The sequence below is a fragment of the Phaseolus vulgaris genome, chromosome 8 (assembly GCF_051622355.1).
Source record: "Phaseolus vulgaris cultivar YP4 chromosome 8, ASM5162235v1, whole genome shotgun sequence".
In the NCBI taxonomy this organism is placed as follows: domain Eukaryota; kingdom Viridiplantae; phylum Streptophyta; class Magnoliopsida; order Fabales; family Fabaceae; genus Phaseolus; species Phaseolus vulgaris.
The window spans coordinates 23,630,655-23,652,792 of NC_143505.1; the positions used below are offsets into that span (position 1 = coordinate 23,630,655).

At 37.5% G+C, this 22,138-nt stretch overlaps 2 protein-coding genes across 3 annotated transcripts; one reads left to right on the top strand and one right to left on the bottom strand.

Moving 5' to 3' along the window:
* Positions 1–4,968: 4,968 nt before the first annotated feature.
* Positions 4,969–9,814, top strand: LOC137825651 (Calcium-binding EF-hand family protein). Of its 2 annotated transcripts, none has more exons than XM_068631375.2 (5): positions 4,969–5,370; positions 5,743–5,955; positions 6,054–6,253; positions 6,355–6,529; positions 6,640–6,925. In XM_068631375.2, the coding sequence occupies exons 2-5, from the start codon at positions 5,760–5,762 to the stop codon at positions 6,729–6,731; spliced, it is 663 nt and encodes a 220-aa protein (XP_068487476.2). In that variant the 5' UTR covers positions 4,969–5,370; positions 5,743–5,759; the 3' UTR covers positions 6,732–6,925. The 2 variants fall into 2 exon arrangements, with proteins under 2 accessions (XP_068487476.2, XP_068487477.2); XM_068631376.2 differs by having other exon boundaries at positions 5,000–5,370; positions 5,712–5,955; positions 6,640–9,814.
* AP4.3A (protein kinase family protein) lies at positions 6,880–9,609 on the bottom strand. Its single transcript, XM_068631374.2, has one exon. It carries the CDS (start codon positions 9,607–9,609, stop codon positions 7,084–7,086), a length of 2,526 nt encoding a protein of 841 aa, XP_068487475.2. The 3' UTR covers positions 6,880–7,083.
* Positions 9,815–22,138: the final 12,324 nt, after the last annotated feature.

Genomic DNA, 22,138 nt, shown 5'->3' on the forward strand with positions numbered 1-22,138 from the left:
CAAAGAAACAATCGGTTTCAACTGATTGTTTGGTTTGATAGTTAAGTCAACCAAATTAAAAAAGTTTTCAACCTTTTCAAAAACTCCTAAGAGTAAAACAACTGGTTGATTCGACTAAACAACAAGTTGTTTTTCACTTAGTTGGAAAAACACTTGATTTCAAAAAAAGGTTTTAAATCACATCAGTTTTAGATTCAACAAAGGAGAGGATCACATTCTATTTTACCTAGATCCCTCCCAAACACAGCAGCAACACCAGCCTTTCATCAAACACTTTGGATTTGAATTCTTCAAAGCACTTGATCACTCTTGATCAACAACAATGGTATTGGCATTGCCTGGACATATCAACCTCCTTTGGGCTTTGTAGCTTTTTTAGTTTTGGGATGAGATCGGAATTCAGTGCCTCATCCATAATTTTCCCCCTATCAGCATTCAAAAGGGTATAAGTGTGAAACTGAGGACCTCAATTTTCTTTGTATCTGTTGGATCTTCCGAGCGCATGTCCGCCACCTCTATCCCTATCTTTTCCTTTATCTCCACCATGGTCTACTCAGACATTATTGCGATAATCACACAATCCTTCTAGTTGCATGATATTAGTCGCATGTTGCCTTCGTTCGTCTAAGTTTTTTGCTAGTTTTTTTACATAGACTATCAGCAAACAAACCTGATCGAAGTGCAGTAACCAAATGATGCATGGCCACATCTGGGTTGAGGTTCCTGATGTTCATAGATAATTTTTTTAACCTCTCCATTAATGCTTCGAGTGATTTGCCTTTCTCCTATCATATGTTGATAATGTTGAATCAAGTGTGTTCAAGCTTTGAAGAATCCAAATCCTAAGCATTTGATGGAAGGCTGAAGTTGCTGATGTGCTTTAGCATAGGATCTGGGGTAGATTATATTTGTAATCCACTCTTTGTTGAATCTAAAGCTTAAGTGTTTTCAAATCTTTCAAGTTTAAAGTGTTTTTCAAACTAAGTGAAAAACTACCTGTTGTTTTGTCGAAACAACCGATTGTTTTATACTTAGGTGTTTTTGAAAAAGTTTGAAAACTGTTTGGATGGTTGACTTGTTGTCAAACCAAAACAACCAATTGATTCGCTATTTCAACCGATTGTTTGTTTGGAATCCTAACAAAAACAGTTTTGTTAGTTAAATGAGCTTTAATTGATTTCATAACTGAATACGCTCCTGCTTTAAATGCTTTGACCAAGATTTGTATACTATAAATAGTTTGTTAATGTTTTATAACAAACAACAAGAAAGAAAAACATATTTGAGTTTTTCAATGAGCTTTCACTTTGAGCTTTGGTTATTCAAGAGAGAAGTGGAATAGGATTACTCTGTATTGATTTCAGTTGATTCTGTAACAGTGTAATTCATTCTATAATTTGTGTACATTCTGGTGTTGTAAATCCAAGAAGGGTTGTGTGCTCTTGAGGTTGTCAAGATCAACATTCTTGGTGTGTGTGTGTGTGTGTTGAGCCAAAGGAAGTGTGTTTCTTGAGGGGATCAAGGTCACTTCTTTGGTGGTGTGTGTATGTAATCTGGATTTGATTACCTAGTGGATTCCCCAGTGGTTTCTGGGAAACTGGATGTAGCTCTTGATTTAAGAGTGAACCAGTATAAACTGTTTGTGCATCTCTCTCTTCCTTAAACTCTTTAATTTCAGTTGTTGTTATTTTTACATGTATAAACAACCGATTGTTTTTCTGGTGTTTTACTGTTTTGAGCTTTTTTCTTGGCAAACTGAATTCCTAAATCTGGTTTCTTGCAAAGAATTTCATTCTATCTTAAAAAGTTTGTGAAAACCCCCTTTAAACCATTCATCCCCCTCTAGTTTAAAGCCATACATTCTAACAGATAAGTGTTATGAATCTAAGAATGGTCGGCTTGTTGCAAAATGAGTGCCGAAGTTAGATAATAATGTTTTGAAGTTGTCCATTGAGTCAGATGGAAGTCTTGTCAACCAACTGAGCATTCCTCCCTTTAATGAGGTGGGAAATACACGACACCACACCAATTTTTCTTATGTGTAGAGGCTCATCTGCATTTTGTATACGTCGATGTGCTTGTCTGAATCTATGGTACCGTCGTACCGATCGATAACCATTTTCTTCCAATTAAGAGGGAGTTATGCTTCCATGATTTCATCAGTAAAAGGGTGTCCTTTTGGCTCGTGTTTTATGATGGTCGTGCATTCTATATGTGGTCTAAAAGACTGATAAGTCTAAGTTCGAGTTGTAGTTGTTCTCTCCTGATTTTGTGTGTTCACTCCTCTGAGGAGGAGTTTGTCTACGCTATCCACACCTGGCTACGAGTATGGGCTCGGCCAGCTGCAACTTCATTTGTTCATTTTTCTCCTTAAGGATTTGCATCTCCTCTTCGTTTTTTCGACGAAGGGTGACCTTCTTTTTGTTCTTTTGGTGCATTTCTTCCTTCTCTTTTTGTAGAGCCTAGAACATAGCGATTTAGTTTGCCTCTAGCATCCTACCGTTTGTCATCTATCTTGTTGAAACCATTTGATGTGAGTTGATTTTTAGATGTTTTCATTTATGGTGACACTTTTACTTAAGGTTGAGATTTTAACAATTAGAGGTGAGGACCTAAGGAAGATTCCCATTAGACACGAACTTAACCAAGTGGTTAAGTAAGTGTGAATGTTCACTTCACAGAGGCAAATATAAAAAAACAAGATAGGGTGAGGATGAGATGCAATTACGGAATTGAAATGGGCAAAGGCAAACATCAATGGTGGTCATGGCCTCCCAATTGATGCACCATACTCATGATTATGAGTGATACCCAAGAGCAACAAAGAAGAGAAACTAAGAGACAAACACATAAAATGGAATGGAGAAATGGAAGGAAAATGGAATGAGAAAACTTATGATGGTGGGTGAGAAATGTCACGCCACTTGGAGGGTGATGTGCTCCAAGATGAGTGTGTTGGCTGCCACTTGAGGCTTTCCAATCACTCAAGATAAGACCTCAAACCTAAGAGGACATAAGCTTCACTAAGAGTTCACACAATTTGTGCAGAGTTTCTTTACTTCATTCAAATTCAACTTGTCAAATACAATAGGTAGGCCTCTTATTTATAGGTGAAGGAGCCTTGGAAAACAAGCAAGAGGGGTAGGATGAGAAAAGAGAAAAATGGGCAGTCTTATGGTCTGACTAAGTCAAACTCGTACCCTAGGCTTGTTTTTTTAGAAACTAGGTCAAATTGTCTTCCTAAAGGGCTAGGAATAAGCTAAAATTATAACTACACCCCCTATTATGCTAAAGGCACCTTATTCTAGCCTATCTTTGCTATTTGGACCCCTAAAGTGAGCCCAAATTATTTACAAACATATTCTATTTCTTAAGAAGACCAAAAGGAAGAACTTCTGATATTCGGGTTTATAGCTTCTTCTTCTTTTGATGATTCTTTCTCGAGGCTTGGTGGGGCCTGGCTTTGTATCTTGAGATGACTGACCCTTTTGGGAAGTGCTTGTTGTGTCCTTAGTTATCTGTCAGTTTGTATCACCATTGTTGCTTGCTTTGACTCTATCTCGACCCCACGGTGAACTTCAATTGTACTTGTATAGACAAAGCGGGCCTAGATAGTACCTGAGATTTACCGTAACAATTGTTGTTGATGTTGGTCGTACTCCAGTAGTTGCGTCTTTGATCGTGCTCCCTTGTACTCCAGTTCTTTAAACTCTTCTACTCCTTTAGACTCCAACCCTTCAATTCCTCAGCTCCTTAGTGCTCGGTTGGAAGTAAACCTACAGAAGGTTCTCCAACTATCAAGTAAGTACTCTGTATTGAGGGTATATGATATAAAACTGATAAAAGCGTACCTTACTCCTTTGTAAAAGGCTTATTTATAATGTTTGGTAATGTGTTATTTGATTCATGGGTCATATCTAACACATATCTTCAATAAATCACTGTTAGCTTATTTCTTAGGGTGTCACCCAGATTTGGCGGGATGTGGTCTGAATTTACAGGAAAGTTACCTTGATTTATAAGATGTTTCCTTACTTGTCATTTACTGTCAATTTGTTCTTTAATGTAGTTAATCACGGGTACATTACTTTTTTTTATAAAATTATGTAATATATTTAATATTTTATTAAAACATGTTTAATAATAAATTTTATAAAAAATATTTATAATTTTCTTTTTAAAAAATATTTTATAATTTTATAATAACAAAAACTAATATATCGAAAAACACAAATTAGTTTAGCTGTGTTAAAATTTTATATTAAGACTGAACAAAACTGAGATAATTCTATGTAGTTTAGATGACATTTAACCCAATGGCGTGATAATGTGTACCTACTGCTGTTTGTGATTTGTCCAGTAGTGCCATGGTTTTTAGATGCTATTGATGCATATTTATAAGTAGGAATGTTAAACAAATTAACTCATATTTTACCCTTTTGGCTGAAACCTTCTCATCAAAGAACATTCCATTATCTACAATGAGTGTCAACATAGAAATGTGCAAAATGTTGGACACTGTTTATTCACTAGTCAAGAGAATGGTAAAATATGCTATCTTTGGTACAAAGAGATATTCACTAGTCAAGAGAATGGTAAAATATGCTATCTTTGGTACAAAGAGAAATCAGGAACAACAGCGGCTACCTGGTCGTATTCTGGACTAATGAAGAAATGGTGCAACTTTTTCCCAAAATATTAAAAAAGACAGAAGATAAGTTCAACTATATGAAATTTATACTCATAGACAACTTCAACTATATGAAATTTATACTAAATCGTGTTATACATCTAAACTTTTTAGAATTTTTTTCTATAAAAATTATGTTATACATGGATGACATCTTTGCAACTATTTTTTCAAAGTTGGGTTTCTGCCTCACAACTTTACCTATTTTCGTAATAAAAAAAAATCTGTCTTCTGCATTTGTGTGCTTTTGGCCCCAAAGAACGTCAGGTAACAACACCATAAGTTGAATGATACAAAGTGAATGTGTGTAGGGCTAACTCTCCATTCAACCTGAAAAATTGTCCTTTTTCTTTTGGGTTTTGTTTATGGGAAACACCATCAAACAAATAGTGAATAAGCACAATCTTCAGTAAGTCAATGGAACATATTCCTTAACTATCCCTTTGGAGCTTGGATACTTGGAAAGAGCCTAACACTCAAAGCAAAGATGCCATCTCCCCTTTTGGAATCCACTAAACTTCTCTTTTTCTGCTTTCATCTTTTTCTTTCCCTATAAATTTCTAGCTGCTTCTCTATTCTTCAAAATTTTGCTTATTTAGAAATTGCTTCCTTCTGAACCTTTGGTTGTCCCAAAACTATTTTATTTGCTTGTCATAAGCCAAGAACCAGGAAATTGGCGGGTAGGTTTCTTTTGCTTGTCTTATTCGTTTCTCTTGTTTAATCTATTTCATATCTTGTGTTAGGCATTGGATAACATTTGGAATTTCTACTTTACTAAAACATTATCTGACAAAATGATTTGAAAAATTGCAAGAATTGAGAATTTTTCGTGTACCTTGTATATGCATACTGATGATAGTTTTAAGAAAAAAGTAAAAGTAATTCGTTTATCCCCCTCCCCCCACATTTTTTTTACTTCTGATATTTATCAAGTTAAAGATATAAAAGACACTATTGTTAGATTCGTGAAAATTAACACCTGATTAATTCTTTTTTTTGTTTCCTTGTACCTCATTCCAAGGATTGTTACTCTTACATTTTGCTTTCTTCAGAAGTCTTTGCCAATAAAATGGGAGTAATACTGTCATGTATTGGTAAGTCAAGCAAGAGTATGAGCTTGGATGATAAAATTGAAAGGAAAATAGTTGAAATGAGAAGACATAAATTTGGAGAAAGCAAATTGAAATCAGTTGATAGTATAGTTATGATGTTCCCTATGTTCAAGGAGAAGCTGAAAACACTAAGAGGAATGTTTGAACAGTATGGTAAGTTTCAATAACAGCCCCAACATGCTGTTTTTAATAAGCTACAGCTCTTAATTTTTGGCAGAAAAGTAACGTGTTTTATGTTGTATCTTTCACAGATGAGGATTCTAACGGGTCTATAGAACCCAATGAACTAAAGAAGTTCTTAGAACATCTAGATCTTCATCTTAAAGAAAAGGAGATTGAGAATCTTTTTGAGTACTGTGATATTGATGGAAGCAAGGGCATACAGTTCAATGAGTTTATAGTTCTTCTATGCCTCATCCATCTACTAGAAGAACCTTCATCCTCTAATAATGTACTCACTGGAATCTTAATTTTATGCTTTTGTTGATCTTGAAATTGTTATATCTGCTTAAACTATGCAATGACTTCATCGTGATTATATTTTTCTCTCAGTCATCTAAAGCAGGGTTAGAACGGGTTGGAGAAATTTTTAATGCCATAGTTGAGACCTTTGTGTTTTTTGATAAAAATGGTGATGGGAAGCTTAACAAAAAGGACATGGTCAGGACACTGAATGAGACTAATCCTCGTGAAAGATCCCCGGCCCGCATCTCTAAACACAGATTTCGTATTATTTACTTCAATTCTATAGCATGATCTGTTTTAGATCTTTCATTTCTCCATTCTCATTTCTATGTTACCTTTCTGATTTCCCTCTCTGATTTTGCTTCCTTGCAGAAGAAATGGACTGGGACAAGAATGGTCAGGTCACGTTCAGGGAGTTCCTATTTGGTTTCATTAATTGGGTTGGCATTGATGCAGATGAATAGATGCAAGAAAAGAAGTTATACTGCAGAAAGAAGAGTTTGAAGTTAGATTGTGCTAAATGTGTGTGAGCTTGACTTGTCTCCATTTTCTTAATACTGTGTTGGGGAAATTTATACACTTTGCTTGTGGAATTGAAAACTAGAAAATTGAAGTATGAATAGAAAACACATGTTTTTACCGTGCTTCAGCATAAAAATACACCGATACATTAAGCTTGTTTTATATACAATACAACCTAGTGTAGAATAAGTAGACAAAATAGATAAAACATGGAGACAAAAAACAAGATAGAGGTTTCTCTACTTTACAAAAAAATTCAGTTCCCATTAGGTAACTTCAATGTCCTACATATTCTTACTGTATTCCTAGAGCTTGGATTCTCTTAATCATTGACAAAGAACAGTAATTTCTTTGTCTCCATTCTTCCCTGCTCTCCTTGTTATTATGGACAAGTAATTTGTCATTGCCATCAAGAATGCTTACTATTTGTCTCATGCTTGGTCTTAACTGCGGGTTGAAACGGGTGCAAGCAATTCCTAACCCCACTAATCTCATCAATTCTTGGTCATTGTATTCTCCATTGAGTCTAATGTCAGCTAATTCCTTCAATGGTCTTTTTCTCGTCTCAAATTCATGAACCTTCTTCACCAAAAGCACCTCTGGTTGCCTAAAATCTACTGCCATCTGTCCACTGATAACTTCAAGCACCACTACACCAAAACTATAAACATCAGCTTCAGTGGTAGCTTCACCTGATTCCACGTATTCTGGAGACATGTAGCCGAAAATCCCACGAACCGATTTTCTAGTGTCAGCAACTACATGATGACCATGCTCATTCCTTGACAAAAATTCTGCTAGAGCAAAAGAGCTGAGTCTTGGATTCATATCTTGTTCAAGAATGACAGCTGAAGAGGTAATGTTTCTGTGGATCACTTGTTCATCCCATTCCTCATGTAGATAGAGTACTGCAGAGGCCAGTGCCTTCACTATGTTGTACCTGTGATGCCATTGGAGGAAAGAAGCCCCACTTCTACTTCCATTGTTATGATGCATAAGCAGTTGGCTGAGAATTCTACTTGCCGAGTAATCATAAATTACAAGCATCTCTCCTTGCTCAGTGCACCATCCACGAAGTTGAACCAAATTCCTATGGCGAAGCCGTCCCAGATTTCGGAGTTCGTTGGAGAATCTATCACGCAGTGCGGGACATGTCTTCATCCCAAGGCGTTTCACTAAAACATGGCATTGGTCATCAAGGATGCCATGGTACGCAGTTCCAAAGTCTAGCTCAGCCACCCTTCTTGAATCGGAGAAGTTATCTGTAGCAGAAACAATCTCCTTGTATGATATTTCTCTTGGAGTTTCTATCACAGGAAATGGTCGGTGGTGGTTCATGCTCTTAGAAGAGATGATTTCACTGTTTTTGTACTCAGCGGTTACATACACAGTTTCACCTGCGGCTGTTACATAGTTTGATGAGGTATTGGTGGTGATTATGCTTGCATTATCTGTGGTAGAGCTAGTGCCACTTGTGCTGCTTGGACTATGACTAGTATCAGATGGGGAAGACAAAGAGATATATAAAGGGTGGGAGAGAAAAGAAGGGAGTGCTGGTAGTTTAAAAGAAATGTCAGAAAGAGCTTCCACAACCCATTTCATGTTTGGCCTCGATTGTGGGTCATGGAGTGTGCAGAGGAGGCCTGTGTGAATGAAATGATGCATCTCTGAAAGCATGAAGGATCCATCTGGTAGCCTTGTATCAGCTGCTTCCAGAAGCTTCCCTTCATCAGAAAGCCTTCTAATCCAATCAAGCAAAATCATTTGTTCATCTGGCTGCGTAAGATCGATTGCTCTCCTTCCAGACGCCACCTCTAGTACAACAATCCCAAAACTGAAGACATCAGATTTGGAGGTAGTATTGCTTGGTTTCTGCAAGCTTTCAGGAGGAAGATACCCAATTGTGCCCCCAATTCTTGATGTCTCTCCCAATCTGAAATGGTCATTTCTGATTGATGTTGTTTTCCTGTTGTCATACTTATACTCATACTCAAGCTCATGCTCTAGCCACCTTGCCATGCCAAAGTCACCCAACCGAGCATTGTAATGGGAATCAAGCATCACATTGCTGCTCTTAACATCCCTATGAATGATTTGAGTCTCTAATTGCTCATGGAGATAGTACAATGCAGCTGCCAAACCCTTCACAATCTTCCCTCTTTGTCCCCATTGAAGAGGCTTAGCCTTCAAGTTCTCATGCCTGCGAAATAGTACACGGTCAAGGCTTCGGTTTGGCATGTAGTCATAAACAAGATGCAACTGATCTTCATTGACACACCAACCCCTCAGCCTCACAAGATTCTTGTGGCGAAGATCAGCTACAGCTGTTAACTCTGCTGCAAAACTTTTCTCAAACTGCTTGCCTTTCCCTGCCAAACAGCACTTCACAGCAACCACGGTTCCATCACTGGGCAAAACAGCCTTGTACACTTTGCCAAACCCTCCACTCCCTAAAACTTGGTCTTCACTGAAAGCATTGGACCCTATGAACAGCTCTGCATAGCTGAAAATTCTGGGGTTGTCCCTGCCAATGTTGACAGAAACTTGCACACCGTCCATATCATGAAACAACACACCAGAGTTGTGCTTCTCTTTGTGCTCTCCTTTCTGGCAAATTCTCCACCACCCTGAGTCATACAACTTGCCCAAAAAATAGCCAAGAGAAGCAAGAACTTGCCCCCCACATGCCCTGTGAGGCTGTTTGGCCTCAACTTGTTTCTTTGGTGTTTGAAAGGGTTCTTGTTGGACACCCTTTTCGAGTGGCACCACCATTTCACCAGAATTTGGTGGTAAAACTATGCAGAAGGGATTCAGCTTCATGGCTGAGGTTTGGGTGAATGGTTTGTGAGAGAAAAAAGGTATTTTTGAACATGAATATTTGAACTTGGTATTGAAGTAGATATTGAGGAGATCCTCTTGTATTTGATAATGACATTTAATTGGTGTTGGGGTCGTGCTATATTTTTCAACGCGTTTAGTTTGAATAACTTCATTTCTATCCGGCTATTGTCCAATTTGGAACCTACCTCCAAGGCCATGTCAATGTTTTCTATAGACAATTATTTACATTTTTAGAAAATTATATCTTAAAACCTCAACCACTTTATAATCAATGAAAGACATGTTTTTAATAATAAATATATATGATAATAAATTATAATTGAAGAAGAAATAACTATAACACAACTATTTTTTCTTCAATCAAAAAATTGGAAATGATTTGTAGCTTGATCTTCTATAACAATTCAATAAGTGGTTTAGGGTTTCATATTTTGGCATTAATGTGAAACAATCTAGAAAGGAATACAAGATGATATGAGTCACGGTCAAGGTCCCAATATACATTCCTAACTTTTACTTGTATAAAACTAGGTGCTAAATTTTGACTTATATGAATATAACTTAATATTCATGTTAGATTTTATATATTCATGTTAAATTTTTATTTTTATTTTCAAAACCGTCATCAAACTTAACTTTTACAAGCATAAGACTCAGTTGAAGACATTTTTTTTACTTTTCTCAAAAAAAATAATCGATTTTATTGAATGATGCTACAAAAGCACGTTGGTTAAATGAATAAAGAAGATAATGATTCTCCAATAAAGTGTTTATAAGAATTGACTTGCAAAAGCATTTTTAGTAAAAGAAATAGCTTTTTCAGCGTAGGTTTTGTGCATAGAGACAAAAAAGTTGTGTATTACCAATAACTTTCTTGAAAACAGACAAAAATGTGCAACTATTAGGTTGAATTTAGGTGAACAGCGCTAATCAGTGAAAACATATTCCTAAAAGGATGGGCCAAAAACACGAGAAAAGTGCATCAAGAAGCATTAAAAAATTGAAATATATTTGCTAAACTCCAGTTTAGCTAGTAAAAGTGACTTGATTTTATAACAACTATTGTAGTAGGTTGGGAGATACCTTATCTCTACATTTAGGGAGAAATTGGCGCAACTAATAAATGAGGTACATGAAAAAAGGGACCATCAAGAAATGGATTCTTAATCATCCATGTCACTTTTGCTAATCACTTCTTAACCTATTTATCTAAAATATACAAATTGGACATAATCTAATCAAAATACAATTCTAGAATTTAATATTTAAAAATAATACATTAAATATAAATATTATTTATTTTAAATATTTGTTGAATGTCTTTTCAATTAAATTTATGAATATATATATATATATATATTAATTTCACTTACTTATTCAATTCTCTTGCATAAAGAAAAATTAGGAGAATTTCCAATCGATCTTCATCAATAACTTATCAATTTGTAAAATATTATAGTAAAATTTAATAGTAATAATAATAATAATAATATATTTTGTGCATTGTGAAAGAGACCGGCTTATTAAATTTAAACAATTTTTAATTTTAATTAATTGTTTTCATTGAAAAAACTTAATCAACATCAATTTTTTTAATTCGTTTAGGTTTCAGTTTCAGAATTTATATAATTCGCCGTTTATAGAACATCATATGTTATTTATCTATAAAAATAGGTCAATTTCACTTTTAAATTATGTATGGTCTAATCTACATTAATTGAAATTATTTATATTAAAGTATTTTTTTAGAAAACTTATTTATTACTCTAGGCGAGTTTATTTAAGTAAATAACAATGTGCTAGGTTTTAAAGTATAGTCTTTAGACATTATACAGTAGTCAATGATAATTATTCATTTGTTAAATTTTTTAGATAAGATTTTTGCTCTATATTCTCTCTTCGAAGGGTTTTGGTATAATTAGGATTTGTGTGGGTGGTCGTTTATTCTTCAACTTGGTGGTGGACCGTGTGTATGTTGGTCGGTGGCGGCGCGGCAATCTGTCGAGACGTTACTGGTGACACAGCGGCTCTCTTCGTCTACATCAAAGGCGTATTCTTTCCTTAAATTTCTTCTTGGAAATTCTATTGCACACAATCAAAGTTGTCACCTTTTTCATGTAGTAAGTTCTAATTTGTGGTAAAGTCACGAATTTTATCGAAATTTGTGGTAAAATCACTATTTTTATCGAAATTTGTGGTAAAGTCACGATTTTTATCAACATTTGTGGTAAAGTCAATATTTTTAGGTGGTGCGGCCAGTGGGACGGTGGCGGCTGGCGTGGGCTAGTCGACAACTTGTTAGCCTTTGAAAATGACGGAGGGCTCTATGTGTTTCCTCTTCCCATGGGCTTGTTTGATGGATTGAGAAGTGTTCCCTAATAAGAAAGTGTTTGTTATGCTAGGACAAAGGAAGACTTTTACTCTGGCTATGGGAAATACATGTGACATTCCTTTGTTCCAGCTACCTACTCCTTATATTAAAGGAGACAAGATTGTTGTCCGGATTGATGAGACAGATTACTTGATTGGTCTTAAGGATTGCAAGATCCATCTTCATGGTCAGATTATTCTATCTAAGGGGGATAAACCTCTCACACACCTGGATTTAACTCAAAAGTTGCAGCCAGTGTGGAAGGCTCTTGAATCGTGGAAAGCAATTCCTCTTGGGAAGGGTTTCTATAAGTTTGAGTTCTCATCTTTAAAAGACATGCGATGGACCCTCGGGATGGGTTCCTCGAAGTTATCTCCTGGTTTCTTGAGATTGTTTGCCTGGACAAAAGACTTTGTTCTAACTACCATGAAGAGTACCAAAACTCAGGCCTGAATTAGAATCTACAAATTGCCTTTTGAGTATTGGAGACCAAGGGCGATATTTTCCATCATCAAAGGTCTTGGTACTCCTTTGTCTTTGGATAAGCATACTATGAGAAAGAATAGGGGTATGTTTGCTAGAGTGCTAGTGAAAATTGATTTGTTGTCCCCTTTTCCCTATCACCTCTTGGTTAAACGTCCAGACTTTGCTTTTGTAGCTGATGTGGAATATGAATGGCTCCCTCCATTTTGCTCTCATTGTAAGGGCATGAGCTTGCTCAGTGCCGAGTGATTCATGATTAGGGTCATGTTCCTAGGCCTCAACATAAGCCTTCTCAGAAGAAAACTTTATGAACAGGAACAGGGGAGGACCGTGGTTCCTAAACAATGTAAAGACTATCAGAAGAAAGATCTGCAGTTGAAGCTCATGGAAGGCCCCACTGATAAATTGAACATTGATACTCCTGGCGGGGCTAACACATGGTCACTTTTGGGTCACCTTGCTTTTGATAAAACAGGTGGAGTGGAAGATGATTTTGCAGATATGCCTCCTCTCGAGGATGCCTCAGACGCAAGGGTTGCCACTCTCACTTCGGATTTCTCAAAACCGAGGATGTTAAGGAATTCACCTGTTGTTATGCAAGTCAAGGACTCAGAGTCACATTAAGTTATGACTCCTATTGATGATCATCATGTGGAGGACTCTGCTCTTGTGGTTGTACCATCTCTGTAGCGTCCTACCTCTCCTCGGAAGGCTAAATCACTTGCAGATTCTAAGCACCAACTAATACTCCAATTAATGGTCATCATGTGGAGGTCTCTACTATTGTGATTGTACCATTTTCGTCGCCTCATACCTCCCCTCAGAAGGCTAAATCTCTTGGGGATGTTAAACCACTATCGTTGGTCCTGTAAAACAACTTTTCCGCTCTTGATAGTTTGGAAACTACAAATGTTGTTTCAAAATTTTGGGTTGATCCCAACGAGATGGAGGAGGATGCCAGTGATACTGGGGAGGAAATAGTTTGCACTAAAAGAAAACCAAGGAGACCACCTAAGGAGACTGATAAATCCAAAAAAATTGCTAAGGCGGTTCTCTCTACAACGTCACAATGAAGGTCTCTTCATTTTTTGGAATGTTGGAGGACTGGGAAACCACAAAACTGTGGAGATGTTGATTAGTTTACTTAAACTGCATAAACCCCTCCTGGTTTTTCTTGCTGAACCAAGATGTTGTACACTGATGCTTTCGACGTCTTTTCAAATCTGATAATATGCATTTAGTGGCTATGTCTCCTATTATTAATAAAGTTGCTAAGCTTTGGTGTTTGTCGATTCCTAATCTTGTCCAATATTTCTTGGTCAATGATCAATTTATTTTTGTAACTTGTCTTCTGCATGATAAATGTTTCTAGCTTTGCAAGTGTTTATGGTGCTAACACATACTTGGTTAGACAGTTTTTGTGGAGGGATCTTAATTCCTTCACAGGGCCTTGGTGTATCATGGGAGATTTTAATGTTGTGCTCTCGGGATGACTGTAAAGGGGGTGGCTCCTAATCAAGTTTCTTGTAATGGATTCCTTGATTGGATTAATACTAATGATCTTTGTTGTATTCCTTTTACGAATCTTGTTATACTTGGTGTAATGGAAGGAGGGGGTTGCATTGAATTTATAGAGGACTGGATAGGGCTTTATGTGATGGAGTGTGCCTGGATGAATTGGATTCTTGTACTTATCAGGTTCTGGTTAAAAATTGTTTTGATCACTCCCTTATTCTTGCTAGTCTTGCTAGTAATTCTTTGAGGAAGGTTAGCAATTTTCGTTTCTTTTCTATGTAACTTTAGGAAACTTCATGTCTGAAGCTTATTCATGACTCTTGGGCTAATAAGGTTGTTGGTTGTCCTATGTTTATTTTGCAAAATAAGTTTAAAAGGTTGAAAATTGAACTTCGATACTGGAATAAAAAATTCTTTTGGTAATGTTCACAATGCAGTTCTTCTTAAGCAAGGTTTATTCCTTGGTATTCAACAAAACTTATAGACTGTTAGTTTGTCTGGTATTGATGGGCTTCTTTGTCAAGAAAAGATTGCTAAGGAGGAGCTTGATCATGCTCTTCACTGTCAATATTTGTTTTGGAAAGAAAGAGCTAAGATGTTATGGTTCAAAGATGAAGATCGAAATACGGCTTTTTTCCATGTTGTGGTCAAAAGGAGAAATAACTCTAGTGGGATTCATCGTCTACGGATTGATAATGAGGTTACTGAGGATCCTAAACTCATTAAGGGTTATATTTTGGACTTTTATACAAATCTTTATACTAAGTCTATTTCTAATGTTTCGGATACAAGTAATATAGAGGATTTTATTGGTTCTTATATTCCTGAGCTAGTTTCCTCTAAGGAGAATATGATGTTGATTAAATGTCCTGATTTTGTGGAAACCAAGAAAGTTATTTTTAATCTTAATGGTAATAGTGCTCCTGGTCCTGATGGGTTTGGTGGTGTTTTCTATCATTCTTGTTGGGACATTATTGGGACAAATGTTTGCAATGTTGTTCAAAAGTTTTTTAAACAAAACTGGATTCTCCCTCAAATGAACAATAATGTGGTATCTCTTATTTCTAAGATTCAGGGTTCTGACACCATTAAAGATTACAGGTCAATTGTTGTTGCTAATTTAAAATTTAAGATTATTTCCAAGATACTGGTGGATAGGCTTGCACTTGTGGCTGCAAGAATCATTTCTCCTAATCAATATGGGTTTGTGCATGGTAGACAGATTCAGGATTGCATTGGTATTGCTTCTGAAATTATTAACATGCTTTCTAAAAAGGTTAGAGGAGGTAATGTGGCTTACAAAGTTGATATTCATAAAGCCTTTGACATTATGAGTTGGAAGTTCTTAATATTAGTTTTGACACGCTTTTTGGTTTTCACCCCTCGTTTGTCGGTTGGATTAGTACAATTCTTCGTTCAGCTATGCTTTCTATCAGAATAAATGGCAGTTTGGTGGGGGGTTTTCCTTGCAGTAGAGGTGTCATACAAGGTGATCCTTTGTCTCCTTTACTTTTCTGTCTTGCAGAGGAAGTTCTTAGTAGAGGTATCTCTAAGCTTGTGAATGATAAGAAAATTTTACATATGGCTAGTCCACAAGGTTATCTCACTCCCTCTCATATTTTGTATGCTAATGACATATTTGTTTTCTGTAAGGGGGATATTAAGTCTCTTAGAAATTTGAGTATTTTTCTTAAAATATATGGTGATTTTTTTGGTCAATATGTTAATAACTTTAAAAGTAGTTTTTTCACCATGGATAATTCTGCAAGATTTGTCACCAAAATTCAACGTATTTTTTCTTATAGTCATGGTTTTTTGCCTTTCAATTATTTAGGACTGTCTATCTTTGTTGGTGTTCCAAAGTGTCGATTTCTTCAACCTTTGGCTGATAAAGTCAAATTGAAGCTAGCATCTTTGAAAGGTAAATCTCTTAGCAAGATGGGTCGGATTTAGTTGGTCAATACGGTGATTACTGAATTTCTAGCTTTAATATGTATAAATGGCCTATTTCACTTCTTAACCAAGTTGAGTAGTGGTGTCAAAATTTTATTTGGACTGGTGATATTCTGAAAAAAGGCATAGTCACCGTGAATTGGGATACGATTTGTTCTCCTCTTAAGAATGGAGGTTTGGAGATTATTAATTTTCATCATGAAAGTAATGCATATCTTCTTAAGCTTGCTTGGAACTTTGCTTATAGCAACAGACCTTGGTCTTTTCTCTTGAAAGTCAGGGTTCTTAAATCAAAATGCGAGTTTAGAATGGTTTATAGATCCTCATCTCTTTGGCCTAAAATTAAGCAGGTTTATTCTTCTATACTTGATTATACTTCTTGGACTGTTGGTACAGGTTCATTTATTAATTTCTAGAATGATAAATGGTGTTCTACTACTTCTTTAGCAAATATTGCAAGGTTATCTGATGGTGTTAGCATTCTGGATACAGTCTCTCAGTTTTGGACAGGTTGTGATTGGAATATTCACTTATCTTTACAGCACATGCCTCATCTTTTTAATCATATCATTGTTAGGGAGGAACAAGATATTCCTAATTGGATTCTAGATGAGTCTGGTCGTTTCACTCTTAAATCGGCTAGGACTTTTTTCTTAGAACCAGGAGTTTCCTGTGGTTGGGGTAAATTCATTTGATCTTCATCTATTTGGCCTTCCAAAACTCTAGTACTCTGGAAATTTTTTCATGGGCGGCTTCCTACATATCAACATATTCAGAATAAAGGTTTCAATATATGTTCTGTGTACGCTTTGTGAAAAGCATGAGGAATCTATTCAGCATTTATTTTTTGAATGTTCTAATGCTTTGCATATTTCAAGCTGGGTTCGGCAGATTTTTCTTACTTCTCATTTCTCTAATAAGGATGATCTTCTTTCTTTTATTAAGAGTGATGGTAGTCCTTTCGTTAAACTGATTAAGCTTGCTGCGATAAATTTTTCTGTTTGGATGATATCGCGTATGAGGAATTATGCTAGATTTCAGGATAAGATTGAGGTTTCTAGGGCTATTTTGGTAGTTAAAGATTTAATTTGTCTAGTGGGAAATTCGTCTAAAGCTTCAATGAAGAATGACATGTTGAATTTCAATGTGATTAAGTTTTTTGGTATTAATACTCGTAGTGGTAAAGTTCTTCGTCCTCTTCTTGTTAGATGAGAGTTTCCTTCACTAGGTTGGGTTAAAATTAACACTAATGGGGCTGCTAGGGGGTATTCTGGTCTTGCTACTTGTGGAGGTATTTTCCATGGGAGTATGAGGGAGTTTATTGGTGCTTTATATGTGTTTCTTGAAGTTCAAACTATTATGGTTATTGAGTTTTATCGAGTTATACATGCTATGGAGGAAGCTCAAAAGATGGGGCTTACTAATGTCTGGCTTGAATGTGATTCTGCCTTGGTTTGTGCTGCGTTTACTTGTCTTAATTACTGTGGGAAAATCAGGTTTAGGGTTACTCATATTTTTCGTGAAGGGAATGTGTGTGCTGATAAGTTGGCTAATTTAGGATTTATTCATGGAGAATCATTTCATTGGTATAATAGGCTTCCATCTAGTATGTTCTTATAATTCTTTATGAATAGGTACAAACCCTAAACCCTACATATGTATCGGTTTTGTTAATATATGGGTTTTGGTCTAGTCCCCCCATATTTTTTTTATTTTCTTTCTTTTTTTCTTTTTTTCTTTTTTTTAATAATAATACTTTTTTGATGTGATGATAGATGATTTTGTTACTTGATGTGTCAGCCTAGCTGAGATGTCAAGTTGCACAGTGATGCCTAACATAAAAATTTTTATAAAAAAAAAAATAGATACCCATATTACATGGCATAAAGATTTGGTATGATATTTTATGTAGTAGATTATTTATTAACATATTTAAAAACTCCTACTATAAAATAAATTTTAAAAAGATTGATCAAATTATTAAAAATGTTAAAAGAGTAAAATAGATTTAAACCAAACTTAAAATAAGTTTAAAAGGCAAGTTATATATCTTAATTATAAAACTTACCCTGATTTAAAACCTACATTAAATCATGATGAACATTTTCGACTTCAAAAGTAGTATTATTTTTAGGTAATAACACGCACGCGCACGCACACGCGCACACACACACTCATGCACACACACACGCACACACATATAGAGTTATTGATATCTAAAATAATTTCTATTATTGATAATTATTTTTAAAATTGGTATCTAATTAGCTACCAAGGTTTTAACTACCAATTATTTAGACTCTAAAGTTGGTAGTTAAAACATTGGTAGTTAATTAGATACTAATTTCAAACATATTTATCAATAATAGAAACTAATTTAAATATCAATAACTTTTTTAATCTTTAAAATAATATCTAATTTACTTAGTAACTAATTATTTTTTATCTTTAAAATTAATTTAAATTTAAATTTTGCTTGTAGTGAAGAGAAACTAAAGAAATTTATACTTTTATGTTCCTACTAGGGAGATGGGACCTAGAGAACTATTGAAGTCTTCTTCTCCTTCCTTCGGTCGGTCAGGTTGTTGGGTGATGAACTGGGATTCTCCTCGTCCTCCTGCTTCTCCTTCGACACTCGGTCTCGGGTGGACACCGGATGGTGGGGGTACCTGATAGAGATCAAATAAGAGAGGATTTTACTAATGGAGGAAGAGGTCATTCACCCAACATTTTAAGTTCTTCCTTATAGTCTTCTCAAAAATTAAAGAAGAATTAAAATAAAGAGAGGACCAAGCCTAAAGCCAAAAGAAGACTACAAGCTTTCAAGAATGGGCTTCAATTAATATCTCTCTTTATAGTTTCTTTTGTATAAATTTTTAAATAATATAGAATAGTGTTTAGGTAGGTGCTAAGAGGAAAACCTAAAGATACCTCTTGTGTAAAGCATCTTTAGATATTAGCTTTAGAAAAATATAGAAGGTATCCCTTCTATTCTCCACTTTAGGCGCTAGAAGTGGAAGAGTTGCAAGGTAACCTTGGATAGCTTCCTTTGTAAGCTTCTTGTACACTCATGACCGGTCCTTCTCCTATAAAAGGAGGGCTTGAGTCTTTCTAATACAGATTTGATATTTTTGAGTAAAGAAATTCTCCCAAATTGGTGAGTGATTGAGAGACTTGTGTCTTCTCCTATTTTAGTCTTATCTTGAGTGCACTCTTGGAACCTCAAGTGGCGGCATCTACACTCATCTTGAAGCTTTGCATCCTTCAAGTGGCGTGCTCCTCTCCAAGGACTCCAACCACATAAGTTTCCTTCTTCTTTCCATCTTATTCATCCATTTTCATTCCCAAACAAACTCTAAAACATGTGTTTGATGTTTCTAGTCATTTTAATCGGTAGAAATTGCTTTGTTTGTGTTTCTGTTCGGTAGTTTCTGTTATCTTGTTGTTCTTGTGGTTTAGGTTGAGTTTCTTTGTGTTTTAGTCGGTGCAATTGTGTTTTCCTTGCTTTAATCGGTTCATATGCCATATTATGGGTTTCTAAGTGAGTTTGGCTTGGTTTCTTGAGTTTTGGTGAGTTCTTGAATGAAAGAACATTGATCCAATTCTAGAAAAGTGCCTAATCATATTCCAACTCAAGTTGAATCCATAACATTTCCTTGAAATATCTCTATCATGTTATTGGAATCACATAAGTACCTGCGAAGGCACTCCGACGCTCAAGTCAGTAAAGCGGGTGGTCAGCTCTCAGGTAGGTGAACAGTAATAAATGACATACATTTCTCCTTGGGATGTGTGCTATTTATACTATTTTAATGGGCTTACCTTATTGGGCCTGATTAGCGGAGTGGATCTCGCTTAGGGTTGTATTACCTAATCCTTAATGACGAATTAGCTACACTGACCTTGGTTTGAGCGTTAACATAGTATGGGTGCCGACGGTGATGATTCCACTTGTCTCGGCCAAACTTTCCTGCTCTAGGTCGTCTCGGCCAAGTTTCTGTGGGTTCGGCCAAGTCTCTCTGGTCTCGGCTAGGCTTCTCTGGTCACGGTCGTCTCGGCCAAGTTTCCCTGGTCTCGGCCAAGTCTCTCGGGTCTCGGCCAGGCTTCCCTGGTCTCGGTCGTCTCGGCCAAGTTTCCCTGGTCTCGGCCAAGTCTCTCGGGTCTCGGCCAGGCTTTCCTGGTCTCGGTCGCCTCGGTCAAGTTTCCCTGGTCTCGGCCAAGTCTCTCGGGTCTCGGCCAGGCTTCCTTGGTCTCGGTTGTCTCGGCCAAGTTTCCCTGGCCTCGGCCAAGTCTCTCAGGTCTCGGCCAGGCTTCCCTGGTCTCGGCCAAGTCTCTCAAGTCTCGGCCAGGCTTCCCTGGTCTCGGGCAGCTAGCTGGATCTCGGTCAGGGAGACCGAGTGTCGGTCTCGCCCATTCCAGTACACTTGCCCCCCATTCTCGAGGGCAGTTATGTCCGATGAGTCTTGAATGGTAGGTGCCGGTCGGCCGGATTGGTCAGGTGGACTGGAATACGTCAGCGCGTGTCTCGGTCGGTCATACCAGTACACTTGCCCCCTAGGCTCGAGGTCGACTGGGCCGACCAATGTCGAAGAGGGTGAGTCTTGTAGTTAATCAAAAGTAGGTTAGCCTCTGGTCGAGATGTGGCCTTCTCTTGTTTTTATATCTTTCTCTCTCCTCCGATGCCGAGGTGTGACCTCCCCCTTTGATAATTACCAATGTATCACCCTTCCTTTTTGTATCTAAGAAGAATTTTCACGAGTTAAAATGTCGGTCTTTAATTGTTTGGGCGGTCGGCCATTAATTGTGATTGCTTTAAATCGAACAAGTTGAATGGGCAGTCGGCCATTAACTGTGATTGCTTTTAATCGAACAAGTTGAATGGTCGGTCGGCCATTAACTGTGATTGCTTAATCAAACAAGTTGAATGGTCGGTCGGCCATTAACTGTGATTTCTTTAAATCGAACAAGTTGAATGGTCGCTCGGCCATTAACTGTGATTGCTTTAAATCGAACAAGTTGAATGGTCGGTCGACAATTAACGTGTGAGTTTGTTTGTACCAAGTTACGATGTTAACTTGGGTGTGTGTCGATCGGTCTCAGTCGGGGGTGTGCCGGTTGAGGCTTCGTCCAGGCCGAGTCGAGAGAGAGGTGTTGGCAGGGTGTTCCTGTTGAGGCTTCATCCAGACCAAATTTGATGGGTCGGCCTCAATAGGGTATGACGGTTAAGGCTTCATCCATACCAAACCTGATGGGTCGGTCTCGGCAGGGTATGTCGGTTAAGGCTTAATCCGGACCGAGCCAAGAGAGGTGTTGGCAGGGTATGCCGGTTAAGGCTCCATCCAGACCAAACTTGATGGGTCGGTCTCGGCAGGGTATGCCAGTTAAGGCTTCATCCAGACCAAGCCGAGGGAGGTGTTGGCAGGGTATGCCGGTTAAGGCTTCATCTAGACCAAACCTGATGGGTCGGTCTCGGCAGGGTATGCGGATTAAGGCTTCATCCAGACCGAGCCGAGAGAGGTGTTGGCAGAGTATGTCGGTTAAGGCTTCATCCATACCAAACCTAATGGGTCGGCCTCGGCAGGGTGTGTCGGTTAAGGCTTCATCCAGACCAAACCTAGCTCATCGGTCTCGGCAGGGTATGCCGATTAAGGCTTCATCCAGACCGAGCCGAGAGTTGTATGAGAACAGTGCTTTCATGAAAATGCCTCGTCAAAACCTCCCTGGTAGGGTGAGGAAAGAGTGTGTGACTTTATTTAATTCAGTTGTAATAAAACTTGAGGTGCGTGGTGTTCCACGTCCTCGGTACAATTTTCTCAAAAGCCACTTTAACTGATAAGCTCCCCCCTTTACGACTTCTCGAACTTGGAAAGGTCCCTCCCAGTTGGACGAGAACTTGCCTTCCTTTTTTCTCGCATCGCTGCGCATCCTCCAAACGAGGTCGCCCTTCTGGAAGCTCCTCGGCCGGACTTTTGAGTTGTATCGCCTTGACGCCCTGATCTTTCAGGCAGCCTCCCGAATCCTGCTTTTGTCACGAAATTCACTTACCAAATCGAGGTTGAACGCTAGACTTTCCTTGTTTAGGGTGAGGTCGAACATCTGCCTTCGTATGGTGGGCTCGCCCACCTCGCCTAGGATCATGACCTCGGTCCCATATGTCAGGTTGTAGGGTGTCTCCTGCATGGTAGT

Coding starts and splice junctions, on each gene's coding strand:
- LOC137825651 (XM_068631375.2), top strand. CDS start 5,760: ATGGGAGTAATACTGTCATGTATTGGTAAGTCAAGCAAGAGTATGAGC. Junction 6,254..6,354: donor AACCTTCATCCTCTAATAAT/GTACTCACTGGA, acceptor TTTTTCTCTCAG/TCATCTAAAGCAGGGTTAGA. Junction 6,530..6,639: donor CATCTCTAAACACAGATTTC/GTATTATTTACT, acceptor GCTTCCTTGCAG/AAGAAATGGACTGGGACAAG.
- AP4.3A (XM_068631374.2), bottom strand. CDS start 9,609: ATGAAGCTGAATCCCTTCTGCATAGTTTTACCACCAAATTCTGGTGAA.